This window comes from Sylvia atricapilla, chromosome 2 (assembly GCF_009819655.1).
Source record: "Sylvia atricapilla isolate bSylAtr1 chromosome 2, bSylAtr1.pri, whole genome shotgun sequence".
Classification (NCBI taxonomy): Eukaryota; Metazoa; Chordata; class Aves; order Passeriformes; family Sylviidae; genus Sylvia; species Sylvia atricapilla.
Genome location: NC_089141.1, coordinates 25,586,266 through 25,600,736, shown reverse-complemented (window position 1 = coordinate 25,600,736; position 14,471 = coordinate 25,586,266). Strand labels below are relative to the sequence as shown.

At 40.8% G+C, this 14,471-nt stretch overlaps 1 protein-coding gene across 2 annotated transcripts in view; it reads right to left on the bottom strand.

Annotated features, from left to right (window-relative positions):
• Positions 1 to 10,642: 10,642 nt before the first annotated feature.
• Positions 10,643 to 14,471, bottom strand: part of CRACR2A (calcium release activated channel regulator 2A) — a 55,566-nt gene continuing 51,737 nt past the window's right edge. Inside the window, exons 18-19 of one of the 2 annotated variants that reach the window (XR_010746083.1) lie at positions 12,751 to 13,791; positions 10,643 to 11,263 (exon numbers count right to left, since the gene is read on the bottom strand). Coding sequence is in view for 1 of the 2 variants with exons in the window: in XM_066341049.1 (XP_066197146.1) it covers positions 13,701 to 13,791 (91 nt within the window). In the remaining variant the exon portion in view is untranslated. Of the gene's footprint in view, positions 11,264 to 12,545; positions 13,792 to 14,471 lie in introns of those variants that run through there. The other variant, XM_066341049.1, reaches the window with a different exon arrangement.

Here is a 14,471-nt window from a genome sequence, read left to right as displayed (position 1 = left end):
TCACTGTTGTTTTGAAGCTTCTTTCATGTTTTTGGACTGAGGATGAACAACTTCCCTTACAAAATCGAGTTCATCTGTCAAATATTGCTATCATTTTCAGGGCATGAGTTCAGCTACTCTTTCAGTAATGGACCGGGAAAAAAAAAATCTACAAGTCCCTTTCTAGTAACACTTTGTGATTCTAGGAATTTAAGGTAAGGAAATCTACCATAGGTTTTCTCAGGTCCTCCATTTATATGAAAGTCTACTCAAACAATGTTTTCATCTTCTATGCCACTAATCACTGAGATGACTATTACTGAAAGAGAAAAGATTGTTACTTTGTTTGCCTAAATTATACTTTGAAAGCATTTCAAACCATCCACTTCTCTAGCCCACTACATGAATATTGAATAACTTAAAAGAATAGCAAAGCAGTGGAAAAAATCTCATACCTTGTTTGAAACAAAAAAAAAGACAAATGAAAAAAAAAAGGGGGGGAGGAAAGTTTCCCAAGGGTCTTTACTGAGAATGTGTCATTTTTGCCTGACACTGGTCAAGAAGCAGAAAAAAAAAAATCCCCTTGTTGTACACTGATTGTCCTTTCTTGCCTCATCTTTTGACTGCTGACAGTGAAGTGTTGGCCTCTCTTCAATAGTGGCCACCCTTAGTGCTTGAAGCGCCCATTCACCTTGGTGTTGCAGGATTACATCCTGACTGATACTGTTAATGGCACGGTTCCGAGGTGTTCACCACACCCCAGGCACTTTCCCTCCTGGAAAATTAGCTTGTGCTTTTCTTCACATCAAAAAAATATCATGTATTTCTCCATCATAAAAAGAACTGAGAGTGCCTCCTGGAGTGCAGCGTGTCTTCAAATCACAGCGATCAAAAAGCAGATTCAGGCTTGCAAGGCCATTAAAGCTGTTACCCACCAACAAGGTTTTGAAACCAACCTGTGAGTTCAGCACACACAGGATCAGCTGGGTGAAACAGGTATGCAAAGACCTTGCAGGTCAGGTGCAATCAGCTGCAAGGCTTTCCTCAGCAATCCAAGCCCAAGTGACTACCACAGAGTCTGAGCCTTATTTTCTCCAGGCTTGAATAAGAAGGTTTCTCGTGGACTCTGGGATTGAACCAAAGCCACTGATTTTCAAAGCTTTGCATTAAAATATAATGACAAAATGACTGCTGAGAGCTGAAACAGACACATGTTTAAAACGCTTAATTCCCTTCCCACCGACAGGAAAAGAAGATCATGAGCTGAGGACAGAGCATGAGAAAGAAACAGAATTACAGTATTTACACGAAAGACTGCCCCTGATGAATAACACAGCACTGGAGAAAAGAGAAAGCAGGTCACTTCTGCCTTAACTCTGATCTTAAGGCAAAAGTATTAAAACTCTTCTCAGGGATTGTTCTGTCACTTGAAACAAAAGGGAGCATCCAAAAAAAGCTCCGTGCTGAGCATGCCTCTAAAAGGCACAGTGGGCAATTCACACTTGCAGTGTTTGATAGGATTAAGGAAGTAGTCCCTAGTGTTAGGGGAGCCACTCTGTATTCCCAAGGTTCTCTAAAGAACACAGTATGGCTCTATTCTCATACGACCTTCTTATTCCCAGCACCAATTAGCCCTTGCCAGATGTCATTAGTTTCAGGTTTGGGTTTTGCAGGGGTTGTTCTGGGGACCTTTCTATGTGTAGAATTAGGGGTTTACAGCCTTTTAACACTGTCTTAGACTTCTAATAGGAGTTGGAACTGTCCAAAATGTGAACAAGAATATTACTCAAGGTGGTAATATTTACCCAGTAATACCCAACATATGTTTTTACCACAGTGTTAATTTGAAAAACCTTCTCAGAGATCATTTCTAACAGGATTTATTTTAAATTTAATATTAATTCAGAAACTAATTTAGCATACAGATTTGATTATAGATAACTTCATTCACTTAAAAGCTAAGTTTATAAAGGATACATGGTATTCTGTGTATATAATGAAGAATAAATCCCTGCTTTAGGAAGATTAGAAAGTACAGGGCTGACCTGCTGGAAGGCAGCTCTTCAGAGTAGGAGCTGGGGATGCTAGTGGACAACAAGCTGTCCATGAGCCAGAGGTGTGTCCTTGAGGCCAAGAAGGCTGATGGTATCATGGGGTGCCTTAGGAAGAATATTGTCAGTAGGTTGAGGGAGGTGAACCTGCCCCTGCACTCAGTCCTGGTAAGGCAAGTCTGGAGGGCAGTGTCCAGTTCTGGGCTTCGAAGTCCAAGAGAGACATGGAGCTCCTGGAGCATGTCCAGCAGAGGGGAATGAGGATGACATGGGGACTGGAGCCTCTCTCTTAGCAGGAAAGGCTGAGGGAGCTGGGCCTGTTGAGCCTCAAGAAGAGAAGACTGAGAGAGGACCCAATGTCTGTCTGTAAGTACCATGAGGGAGAGTGCCAAGAGAAGGAGTCCAGACTCTTCTCAGTGGTGCCGATCAACAGGACAAGAGGCAAAGGGCAGAAACAGATGCACAGGAAGTTCCACATGAGCCTGTCTCTTGATTGTTCAGCCCAGGGGAGATTGAAGGGAGACCTCATGGAGGTCTTTAGCATCCTCACAAGGAGAAGCAGAGGGGAAAGTACTGACCTTTGCATCCATGCAGCCAGTGGCAGGACTCAAGGAAGCAGCATGAAGCTGTGTTGGGGGAGGTTTAGATTGGATGCCAGGAAAAGGATTTTCCCTCAGTGGGTGGCCAAACACTGGAACAGGCTCTCCAGGAGAATGGTCACAGCATCAAGCCTGACATAGTTCAAGAAGTGTTTTGACAACACTCTCAGGCAAATACTGTGACTCTTGGGGCAGTGCTGCGCAGGGCACACTTGGACTCAATGATCCTTATGGGTCCCTTCCACTTCAGGATATTCTATGATTCCATGAGGAAGAGCTTTACACTACAGATGACCAAGCACAGAACAGATTGGCCGGAGAGGTTCTGGAATCTCCTTTCCTGGAAATATTAAAAAATCACTTGGAAACTAATCCTGAGTAATGGATTCCAAGGGACCCTGCTTGAGCAGAGGGTTAGACTACATGAACTCCAGTGGTCCTTTCCAAATCTAACTGTTCAGGGATTCTTTAATTTCCAAGAACAAAGACTCTCCAGCTGCTCTGGGCAGCTGATCCAGTGTTGTGATAATCTCACAGGGACACTTAATGGTCAACTGGAATTTCTCTTGTTTTAACCTGAGACTGTTGGTTCTTGTTATTTTACTATTTTCCCCTGAGAAAATCCTGGCTCTCTTTTCACTGTAACTCCCCATTAGGTACAGGAAGATACAATTAGTTCCTACCTTAGTCCCCTCATGGTAACTCACCTCTTCCCTACACAACCCATGATTGCACCCTAGACTTCTATATTAATTACACCTCCTATCCATGTAATCCCACCTCCTCCATTTTTCCTCCTAACAGTCCATGTTGCCACTGTTACACAGTGCTTAACAAATGCACCTAAGGGTTTTGCAACAAGTATAATCCCAAGGATCACTGTTTAAAAGAGAACTTCAGTTTTCTTACTGTGTTCTGTTGGTGGTATGGAGGACACATTTTATGAGCAATTTCCATTGCCTTATAAGGTCTATATTTATGCCAGTGTGTGCACCTGCCTAGTTGGAATATACAACTAAGCCAGGTGATTTCTTTTTTCAACAGGCATGACGCATTCACAGCCTAGTTCAAACTGGAAGAGTGGAAGGTTTTTACCTTTTTTTTGAAACATTTCTTTTCAACATTTCTCAGAGATCATCTCAGATCTTAATGTGTTAAGCACACAGGTATGTGGGAGTCCTATAGAAGACAAATCGTTTAGATGTCATCTAAACCTCTAGAAACTGTGTGAATTAACAGCACCTACAAATCTTTTTAAAAAGCAACTAAATAAATAATTGGATACTTCAGATCTGAAATAACAGTATGTTTAGAGTAAAGGAAACATGAATCATCAGCAAGAGATTTCCCAGAAAACTGGTATTTCTGCACAGTATGATGACTGGGGTGAGCCAGGGCAGTAGTACCTGCAGGGAACAAGAGTGTTCCCTGAAAATAGCTGCTGGTTCTGGGGATATGCACAAAAAAGGTAAAAGATATGTTCTACACAGTTGAGACAGAGAAAGAAGCAGATCACTGCTCACAGATGACTGCTAAAGCAGACCACCCATCTCTTACACAGAAAAGATTATTCTAGGGTCCAGATACAACTGACGGGAAAGAAAAATATTTTTATGATCTCAAAATTTTTGAAATCTCTGCTGTTCTCTTTGCATGTCTTTCAGGCTTTAGAGGTACGAGTATAATTTCCCTGACTCTCTTCCATTTCTCTTTTCTTTGTATGTTTGATATTTTTCTCATTTTGAGTGGAAACAAACAATGGAGATTAATGATGATGAAAACAACATGAAGATAGTATATTTTGAGAAAGCTTGGGGAGATTCTGTAGTGTGATTATGAAACAGAAAGAAACCATGTTAGCTTTGAGATAACAACTGCAACACAAAATCAGTCTTACTTCCTCAAACAACACACAGGTTTGGGCTACAATCCAAGTCATTCCTCTGAATCATCAAGTGCAGTCTTTTAGAAGCACAGCAATCAGCAAGATCAAGTCTGAGCTGACCCCTAAATCTTCATGTGGAAAACAGAACGTCCTCTTTTGCAGCTCAGTTCTGTGCTTTTGTGTCCAGCCATTTCCCGTTTACGCAAATGAACCGTCAGCATCTCCAGTGCAACACAGAACCAGAAATGGACCCGTGTGTTAAGGTCACAGCAGAATTTAATCACGAATCAAACATGCCCTACCATTTTGATGCAGGAAGATGAAATGGCAGCCCAGAAAGGCGCGTGTGACTCATTAACAGTAACTTGCAATGTCGATCAGTTAGCAGAAGTGCTTTATCACCATGGTGGCATATTTCTCACATTTATTGGCATGACAAATCAATGTCATTAGCTAATGAGATACGATTGAAGCAAATATAATTGCTATTATCACCACTGAGGGAGTATCTCAGAAAAAAAAGCTCATTATTTTGCCTGCTTTCCTATGGGGTGAGTGTAGATAGCAAGAAACGTAAGTGCTGTGTGAAGCTGAAGCAGCAGTGTGTGACGGATAGCATTTGTATGTCAATAACAAAACCCAACAACAAAACATGTGATGACAATACATTTTGAGCTAGGTATCCTTCACCAGTAAAGATGTGGAGGTAACTGAGAAAAGAACTTTAAGAGAGTAATTGGAAAACATTCAGAAGACTGGGTAAATTGTCCTGTCACAACCCACTAACAGAAGTAGTGAAGACATTAGGGCCTAACATTTTCTGGGAGAAATTTCCATTTGATTTCTGTTGCTAAACAATACCATTAAGTGGGAATTCTGTTAAGCAGCAGGATGTCTACTCTCCATCTGGGCAAATTCCTAGATCCTTGCAACCTAATGTTCATGGGTCCAAATGCAAAATTCACTTCTGCTTGCCAGAACATTGATACAGTGTTATGTTCTTTCCATTCTTGTTCCTTCAACAGTACTGGCATAATATGCTGTTTCTTTTTCTTCACATTGAGCAGTTTCTAGCTTGTACTTCAGTGATATATAGGATTCCCTTTGTGGAATTTGCTTATAAACCAAAACCAGACCTTCATCAAACATTTCTACTAAGCTGTCCTCATCTCTTACTTGCCTGTGTGTCATGTGTCCTTTTTACTACAGTCCACACATGTAAATGCCTGTGCCAGTAAGGATAAATCTAGTTGGCCTGGAAACACTGCCAGTCTCACAAAATTTTGAACATCTTAATTTTAGAAGACAGAAAGTACTACTGTGATTAACCAATCTCTTGAAAACATCCCACCCCACCGCTGAGGCAAGACAAGCTGGAACAGGTTGCCTAGGACCACTTACAGTTAAGTTTGGAGTATCTTCAAGGATGGATACTCCACAACCTCTCTGGGAAAACTATTCCAGTGTTTGAGCACTTCCAGGGGAAAAAAGAAAAGATAATTTCTTGTGTTCAGATGGAAATCCATCTGTTTCAATTTGCGCCTGTAGCCTCTTCTACAGTCACTGGGTACTCCAGAGAAGAGTCTGGCTCTCTTATCTCCATGTCCAAACTCCATAAAGTATTTACATTTACTGATAAGATTCCTCTTGAGCTCCCTCTTCTTTAAGCCCCCTGGGCTCAGTCATTCAGCTGGTTTTCAGAGTAGTTTTCTGTCCAATTATCCAACACTTTGTCATGTTGTCAATGAGGATGTTGTGGGAGAGTGTCAAAAGCCTTACTAAAGCTGAGTTAAACAACATCCATGAATCTCCCCACATCCATCAAGCTAGACATCTCATTGTGGAAACTGTCAGGTTCATTATGCATGATTTCCCCATTGTAATTCCATGCTGATTATTCCTGATCACCATCTTGTCCTCAGTGGGTGTCAGAATCGTTTCCAGGACTAGTTGTCCATCACTTTCCCAGGAATTGTGGTAAGGCTCATTGCTGTCTGGACCCTTCTTGCCCTTCTGGCAGACAGGACAGACATTTGCTTTCTTAGAGATGTCTTGCACCACGGAGTGCTTTCACAACACCCTTAAATCTCTGATGCAGGAGTTGTGGTGAACCTAAATTAACTGCTAGGCTTTAATGTTGGTATATGCAAAACATGCAAAATTGTCTGCTTAACTAAAATGCTATTTGGGGTTTTTTTCACCTGTACCATCAAAATGTAGGTTGTAAGGAAACCTTGGAGGTTTCTAGTCTAAGCAGAAATTTCCTCAAAGCTATGCCAAATCACCATGGCTTTGTGTAAAACCCGATCTGAAAACTTCCAAGGATGGGGACTTTATAAGTTATTAGCAAATTGGATACAAATCCCCTTCACAATAAACCAAGATTATTTAGCATTACATTTTGATACCTGACAGCAGTTAATTTTTATTCATTTGATAGATGTCTATAATTGTGTGAGTTCACTTTCTTGACCAATGGCACCCTATGGTATCTAAGTATACCATGTTTACACAGCTGCATTGTCTGCACAGCCATTACAGAAAGGTACACGTAGCTACTGTTCTACACAAGAATCATGTCAGTGAGGAACAAATATTAAACAAAAAATCCACTATTTAATCATCTGAGCAGCACTCAATTGCTGTGCAGCATTCCCTGCATGGGACAAGAGAAGAGCAAGGGCCTCACACATCTTACCTGAGTTTAGTAATTCCTTGCACAACCTCCCCTGGGGCTTCTAATGACACAAATTATTTCAGTGTAGAAGGTGACTCTACAGAGGGTTGGAAATAAAAATGGCCATAGCACACCTGGAGAAAGTTTCACTCCTATCATTCGTCTTTCTGACAGAAATGTCATTTAATGCAAATCAGTTTCTCTGTCAGAATAATACTTTAAAAAGTCTTGTCACTGAGAAGCTGCATTAGTGATTTATGCCTCATTTCAGAAGGATGAGCAACAGCCTTATTACAGCTTCATAATATAAATCCATACAATACAGGGTTGCTATGACAACTGATGAGCCTTAATAGCCTAGATTCAAAGGACCTTGTTCAAAACTGTCAAGTAGTGCAGTTCAATGCAATTCAGTCATTTGCACCTGTAAGAAACGGGAGAAGGCCATGCAGAAACAGAAGGTTCACTCAGGCTCTCGAGGGAGGCAGCTGAGCTTTGCAGCTGAAAGTCTTCCTTATCTCTGAGCTATGCACTGCTACTCCTAAGGCTTTTCAGCCCTCAGCAGAGGTATCCAAACTGGTTTTTGGCTGCAGCAGTACTGGGTTCCTGAGGCTGCTGAGAAACATGGTTCACATCCAGTTCCATTTATTAGTATTTAAAGATGAGGTTACATAGAGGTAAGACAATTAAACACCTTCTTGGTACTGAAAATGGGCTGCCCACCCCTCTAGACTTCTTTTCTCAAAACTGTGATTTTAGCTGTGTTTTCCACCCATATCCTCCCACTAACTGTGGTATTTGTCAGATTTTGCTGGGCTAGTTGAGCTCACTAATGCAGGAGAGAATTCTGTCTTTTTCTTCTTTTCTCTATTTTTTTCCCCTTGAGATTCTGCCAAGGCCTTAAATGACTTGTTGCAGGGTTCTAACAACTTGTAAAAGGTAAAATGGAGGAGTAATGACTGGCAGGAATGGAGAGTTGCAAACCTACCCAGCACTTTACCCTCTGAAAACAGCAGCACCTGAGATTTAACAGCAGCTATACAGTCACAGCAACATTCACATTCCCAATTCATAGACTTGATTTGCTCTGATAAGGGAAGATGGAAGTGTAGTGCTGCAGCAGCACTGAATCCTGCAAATAGGCAGACTGATGTTCCAACGCTGATAATACTTTGTAAGGAGGTCATTAAGAAGACAGCCCCAAAAAAAAAAAAAAGAAAATTAAGCTGGATACAGTGACACAAGATCTAAAAAAGCATATTATGTATGCTCTGAGCAAAAGGACATAGATGTCACAACGTGAGGCAAAGATGGCACAAGACAAAACACCAGGCACAACACAGTATGTCATAGAGGAATGGTAGCTGTGGCTGCTGCTCTTCCCCTGTGCAAGTCCAGCCAAAACCTGAGCTGGCTACCTACTGCAAAGATGTAGACACATACACAACATGCTAATGTCATCAACCACACAAAACATAGCAGAGTCTCAGGGTCTTCACCATTCATTACCCACACACACAAAAACAGCAGCTCATGCAATGGGAGTGCTTGAGTGAGATTCAGACCCACACAATGTGTCACTCAAATGTCTCAGATCTACAGGATTCCCTACTTTGTTCCTGTCCAACTCATGAAAACTAGACATTTTGAGTGAGAAAGTTCCTCTGAATCTGGGTTTTTCTTGTAATGATTGTTGTGCTCAGGAGAAGCATGTGGTAGAAAAGGCATTGACAACTGCAGAAGCTAAGCACAGCTGTCCATTATAACTGGACTTGTTTGAAACACTTCCCTCTTCAGTGTTTGAAAGGAAATAAGCAATGCTCGTCTGACTAATCCGATGTCCTTCAACTTCTAGTACATTTGGAAGGATTCAGTGCCACTGCATACAATATTTCAGATTAGTAAGAGAAATGAACTTTTATACCTGCCCTGTAAACTTAACCTACTGCAGGTTTTTTCTCCTTGAGAAGCCTATTTTTATCAGACAATAACTTTTACTTTACAGGTGCCTTGTATCAGCTTCATATTAAAAGAATTTTAGTTGTTTGATGTGTAAACAGGCCGAAGTGCCCAACTCTCTCCTTTTCTCAGAAGTGTGAGTGCTATTGCAATTCCTGTAATTTCAATAATCAAAAAGACCCATTATTTCAACAGCTGTGGATGAATTCAGGAAGTTGCCACTGATGAGCTTTATGAGCATGTTTCTGCTTTCTAAAACAAGCTTCCACTTGAGCAGATGATAAAGTGGATTTATTCCAAAATGATCTCACATGGTGGAAAATTCTGCCAATGTACAGATGCTGAAAACAAAAACGGTCCCAAGATGGAAAATTTTACTTGAGTTAATTTACTACCAAAGTACACAAATCTTTTATCAATGATTGAAGCTCTGGGGAAAGAAAAAGAGTGTAAACCATTAGACAAATGTATTTATGTACATTTTTTCTCTTCTCTGTTCCTGAGTTTCAGCTTCCTTTTTTTTTCACCACGGGGTCAACTCTCTCTGTCAGAATTTGTCCAGGGTGCCAACAGGCAGCACAGGAAGTTGTGGTGCTGTGTGTAATGCTTTCTGCCACCCCAAGTAATATGGTTTCAGCCATTCAATCCCAACACCCCCAGTTGTCCTGGGCTTAGGGATGCCAGTTGTCCTTTCCTCATTTGTCCCTCCTCCAGCATGGGGTGTAACCACTGACTGCAGTTCTTTCAGAGGCAAATTTGCTTCAGTGTGGTCTGTTCTTCACATATCCCTTGTGTGTGGAGTGTTCCCATTTTAACAGCTGCAGATTACTCCTTAAATCTGGTATGTGAGGAGGTGCTGTACACTTCTCTCAGGAAGGTTATACTATGCAATGATTTTTTCCACTGTTGCTCCATTATATCTGGGCAGGTTGGAACCTATTTTGACTGGCACACAGTAACTCATGGACATCCAGTTCCAAAGGGTTAGGAGCACTCTGTTATATCTATGCAATTGGACTTTTTGTTGTGCAGATCCAAAGATCTGTCAGTATTGGGTACCTGACCAGGCAGAGATAAATTTCTCCCAATGGAGAATTGAAACAAAAAAATGGGGAGGAAAAAAAAAAAAAAAAAAAAAAAAAAAAAAAAAAAAAAAAAAAAAACCAACCCAGAAGTCCCAGAAGTGCTGTTAAGCCAGCATTAACTTTTGGAAGAGCTGAGAAAAATATACTGCCAAGAGGTATGAAACCCTGGTGGGGAGTCAGAAGACAGCAACCCTGCAACACAGTTAGCATCAAGGAACGTGGGACAAGACAATTCCCACACCAGTGTGATGGCCAGCTGGACAGCAGAATCTGTCCAGCAGTAGAGCCTCACAGCATGTTATTCACATCTGTCTTCAGTGAGCACAAATCCACCAGTAACTGCTGTTTGTTCAGGTGTGCCACAGGTAAGTAAGCCCTGCCCTGAGGTTTAGACAACCAAACAGACCATGAGAAACCCTGGACATGACACAAGCAACCCTGAACACTGCAAATAACAGAGAATGAAGCTGAAAGTTGTTACAGACAGCACGGTGAGAAACACCTGGACTTCCCAGGTGAATAAGGGGGAGTTACACAGTAACTTCACAAATAATTGGAGGGGAATAGTTGGGACTCTATGGGGAGTGGAAACCTGCAAGGCCAGCAGCACCTCAGTAACTATATCAACAGCAGCATGTAAAGTCAAGGTGACTTCGGAAATGGTATAAGAAATAGGTATGGAAGTACCGATGTAGAAAACCTGGGACTTACAGGGAAAAGGCAACTAGGAGCAAGTTGTTTCTTTGAGATATGAAGGACAGGGAGGGGTCAGGGCAGATGGAAGAAGTACAGAAAAAAACAAGGAAAGGTAGAATAAAAGGGACCAGTGGTATGCAGGCAAGCTGCTGGTCAGAATTTATCTGATTAAGCCTTGTGCCCCACAGCTGCAGGGCATCCAGTCTTTTCATTAAACTTTTTTTTCTGCTTGATCCTGGGGAGAGGTGTAGAGCAGAGTGGGAGAAAGAGAGCACTTCAGGTCATAGGAGTTGTGTACACGCACGTTTTCGTCAGCAAACTTCAGTCTTGATCTGTTGGAAAGGAAGAGGAGGATTAGGTTATCTGTGTTCATATTTATAGGAATGCTGCTTGTGTATATGTGGGTGACAAGCAGTGAAGACACCAATCTCTGTGTTGTCTGTGTGGCTGATGATGCTGGTGCTGTGTGTGTATCTGCACCTCTGCAATGTGTACTCAGCTTGGGATTTGGCTGGACTTCCAAAAAGGATCAGCAGCAGCCACAGCAATCAATCTGAGATGGAAGACATTGCCTGGGTCCTAGACTGCACCAGATTTGTCTGTATAAGAAGAAATCCCCCTCATACCAAGATTCAGCTGTTTCTTAACACTGGCCTGTTCTCAAATTGTGTACATCCTGCTGGCAGGGTCTAAGTGCACCCTAAAAGATACCCAAAAAAAAGTGATCCCATGGGAGTCACAGAAAGAAAATCCATTTCACCAGTCACTGTCCTTCAAAATCAAGAAGAACTTCAGGGAAAAAGAAATTAAGGATCTGAATCTGAGCATTTGTGGGGCTAGAATCACAGGGAGTAAAACTGAAATTCAGGGTTCAAACTGTCTTCTTGAGGCTGACAGAGGCTGGAGGAAATGCTGCTGGTTCCAATATCGATGGGGGAACAGATCACTCCAAGTCAATTAGCAGAGCGAATATTTAAACTGATGACACTTCTTTCCTAGCTGAAATTGGAAAAAAGTGTTTGTTTTGTTGCTGTCTAAATAAATGGTTTGCATTAGTCCAGCTCCAGCTAGGACTGAACACAGATGGTTCAGTTCTAGGATTTCCATGATGGATAACATGCCACAGTCAATAAGGTGACTCAACTCTCCACAATCAGTAATGGACTTCAAGAAACAACCCAGGGAAGTGAACAGAAAGCCTATTGATTTTCAGTAATGGATGCTCATTCTGCTTCTTTGTGTTTTTTAGAGCTTCTTAGGCACCTCACTGAATGCAGGGAGAGTTTTTTCATTCAAATTAGCAGATTTTCAGGAATCAAAAAGAGAAAAACTCTTAATAATTAGCTTATCCTGGGCAGCTTGGCTTATCCATCATTCCTGATAGAAGTAAAACCCTGTTTATTCTACCTGATAGGGAAGGGGTCACATTTGGATCCCAATTCACAGGAAAGGGAATTTGAGTGCTGGTATGGATATAGAAATTGCTGTAGGGGTGTATTGTGTAGTTCTTGGAACTAAACACCTTTGATCAGACTGAAATCCCAAGAGCACAATTAATTACTGACAAAGTTTTTATCCAAAAATAGTTACTTATTGAGCTAGTGCTTAACAGTCATCTTTAGTTTCAAATTGATTCATTAGTTAAATGTAAAATAACTTTTAAAAATGTTTAGAAAATGGATTAAAAACATAATGTCTTCAACAGTTTTATATAATGAACTTCACCATCTTGTGTGATATTTTAATGAAATAAATTATGTCATGGGTTACACCTTCCCAGCAAGCTCACCATTGTGAATACTTGTTCTTGAATGCTTACCACAGTAGCTGGATGCAGTGAAGACATATCCCACCAGGAATAATTGTTGATCATGTGGTGATGGCTGGGTGATGCACTCTCAAGTTTCTTATTTCCATTTATATTCAACAAAAGCTTCAAAAGATAATTGACATTTGCATTTCTTATGATCCAGGGTGGGCCATGATTTTCTAAAATGCATCCCCATGGGGAAATTGTGTCTCAGTGCTATCAGGCCCTGGAGGAATGTTGTGTGGCAGCTGCTTTTGAAAAATCAGTCATGTGTTTAGCTACATAAGAAGGAATTTTTTCTTAGCATTGCTAAAAGAGCAACATCTCACTGGATTTTGGTGAGATTTTTCACTCATTAAATGCTGGTAAGTTTTTCAAAATATTCCTCAAAATAAGACCTGCTGTTTCTGAAAATTCTACCTCCAAAAATTTCTATGACACCTTCTGCGACAGACTTTGGGAGACAAAGAGGTGTTCAGTCAGCCTTAACATATTTTGATTTACAAACAACTACACCTATGGCAATTTTTGAAAAACTGTAAAGAGAGCTTAGTACAAACTCAGGATCTAAAGGTCAGAACAGAAATGAAATAAGCAGTATTCCGAGGATGGGTTGTTCATACCACTAAGAATTTACTTCATATTCCAAATAGTTTTCTTCCCATAAAATTACTTCTTCTTCTTAATAATGTGGCAGATTCTACAAGCCTGATGACAAAGCAGGATTCAGTGGTGTAAGGCATCAAACAAAATAAAAGACTGTTACTGCCCCAAATACACTGTCAATTTACTAAAGACAATATTTATAACATCAAGATCAGATCATAAAAGGATTTTAACTTCCACTTATATCTACACCCAGAACACAGCAGAAGAAATATTCGGAAGACAAAAGCAAATCTGATTGTGCCATGTAGTGTTGTATAAATGTATGTCTTGTCTAAACATGCCCCAGCATTTTATTGCCTCATACAGCATGACTTTTTTTTTGTATCTGATTGAAGTTCGATGGTTTTCTCTTTCACTTTATCTTCATGTTCTTTTAAAATCCTGGGGCAAAGAAAGAATCATTGTGAGAAAAAAAAAGTCAATAAAACCCACAAGAGATCGAACAAAAAAACATTTTCCCAAGAGGATAAAATTGTCCAGAGGTTTAACAGAAGATGACAAAATTTTGTGAACTGACAAACAAACAAAAATGTACAATTATGATGGCCCCATCACAGAACTGCCTTTGTTCATTTAGTTAGAAAAATGTAGTTAGTGCTGACTGTTAACATTTATTGCATATTACAGAGACTCAAAACAATGACTTTCACTTCTTACTTTTAAGGCTGGAACAAAACTGAAAGAAATCTGGCTGCCAGTCCTTTGTCAATTACTGACGTTTCCACAAAATTTCACTGATTTCAGCAATGATATTAGAGATTGTCCAACTCATTACCAGTGTCTTCACCTCTGCAAGTAGCTCAGAGGGGCCATATTTTCCTGTATCTTTACCTCTAGCCTCTATATCACTTAAAAATTCCACTTCTTCCTATCTCCCAGCCCCCAGGCAGACAGAAGAATTTGAGCTGTAATGAGCCGAGGGAAGAAGGAAGCATATCCAATGTCCTGCTGCAAGGAGTCAGCAGCATCCATTTGCAAGTATATTTCTCCAAAACTTCAGGAAATTCTTGCAAGAATTATCACATCAGCCAAGGCTCTCAGCTCTCCTAGAAGCAATCCAG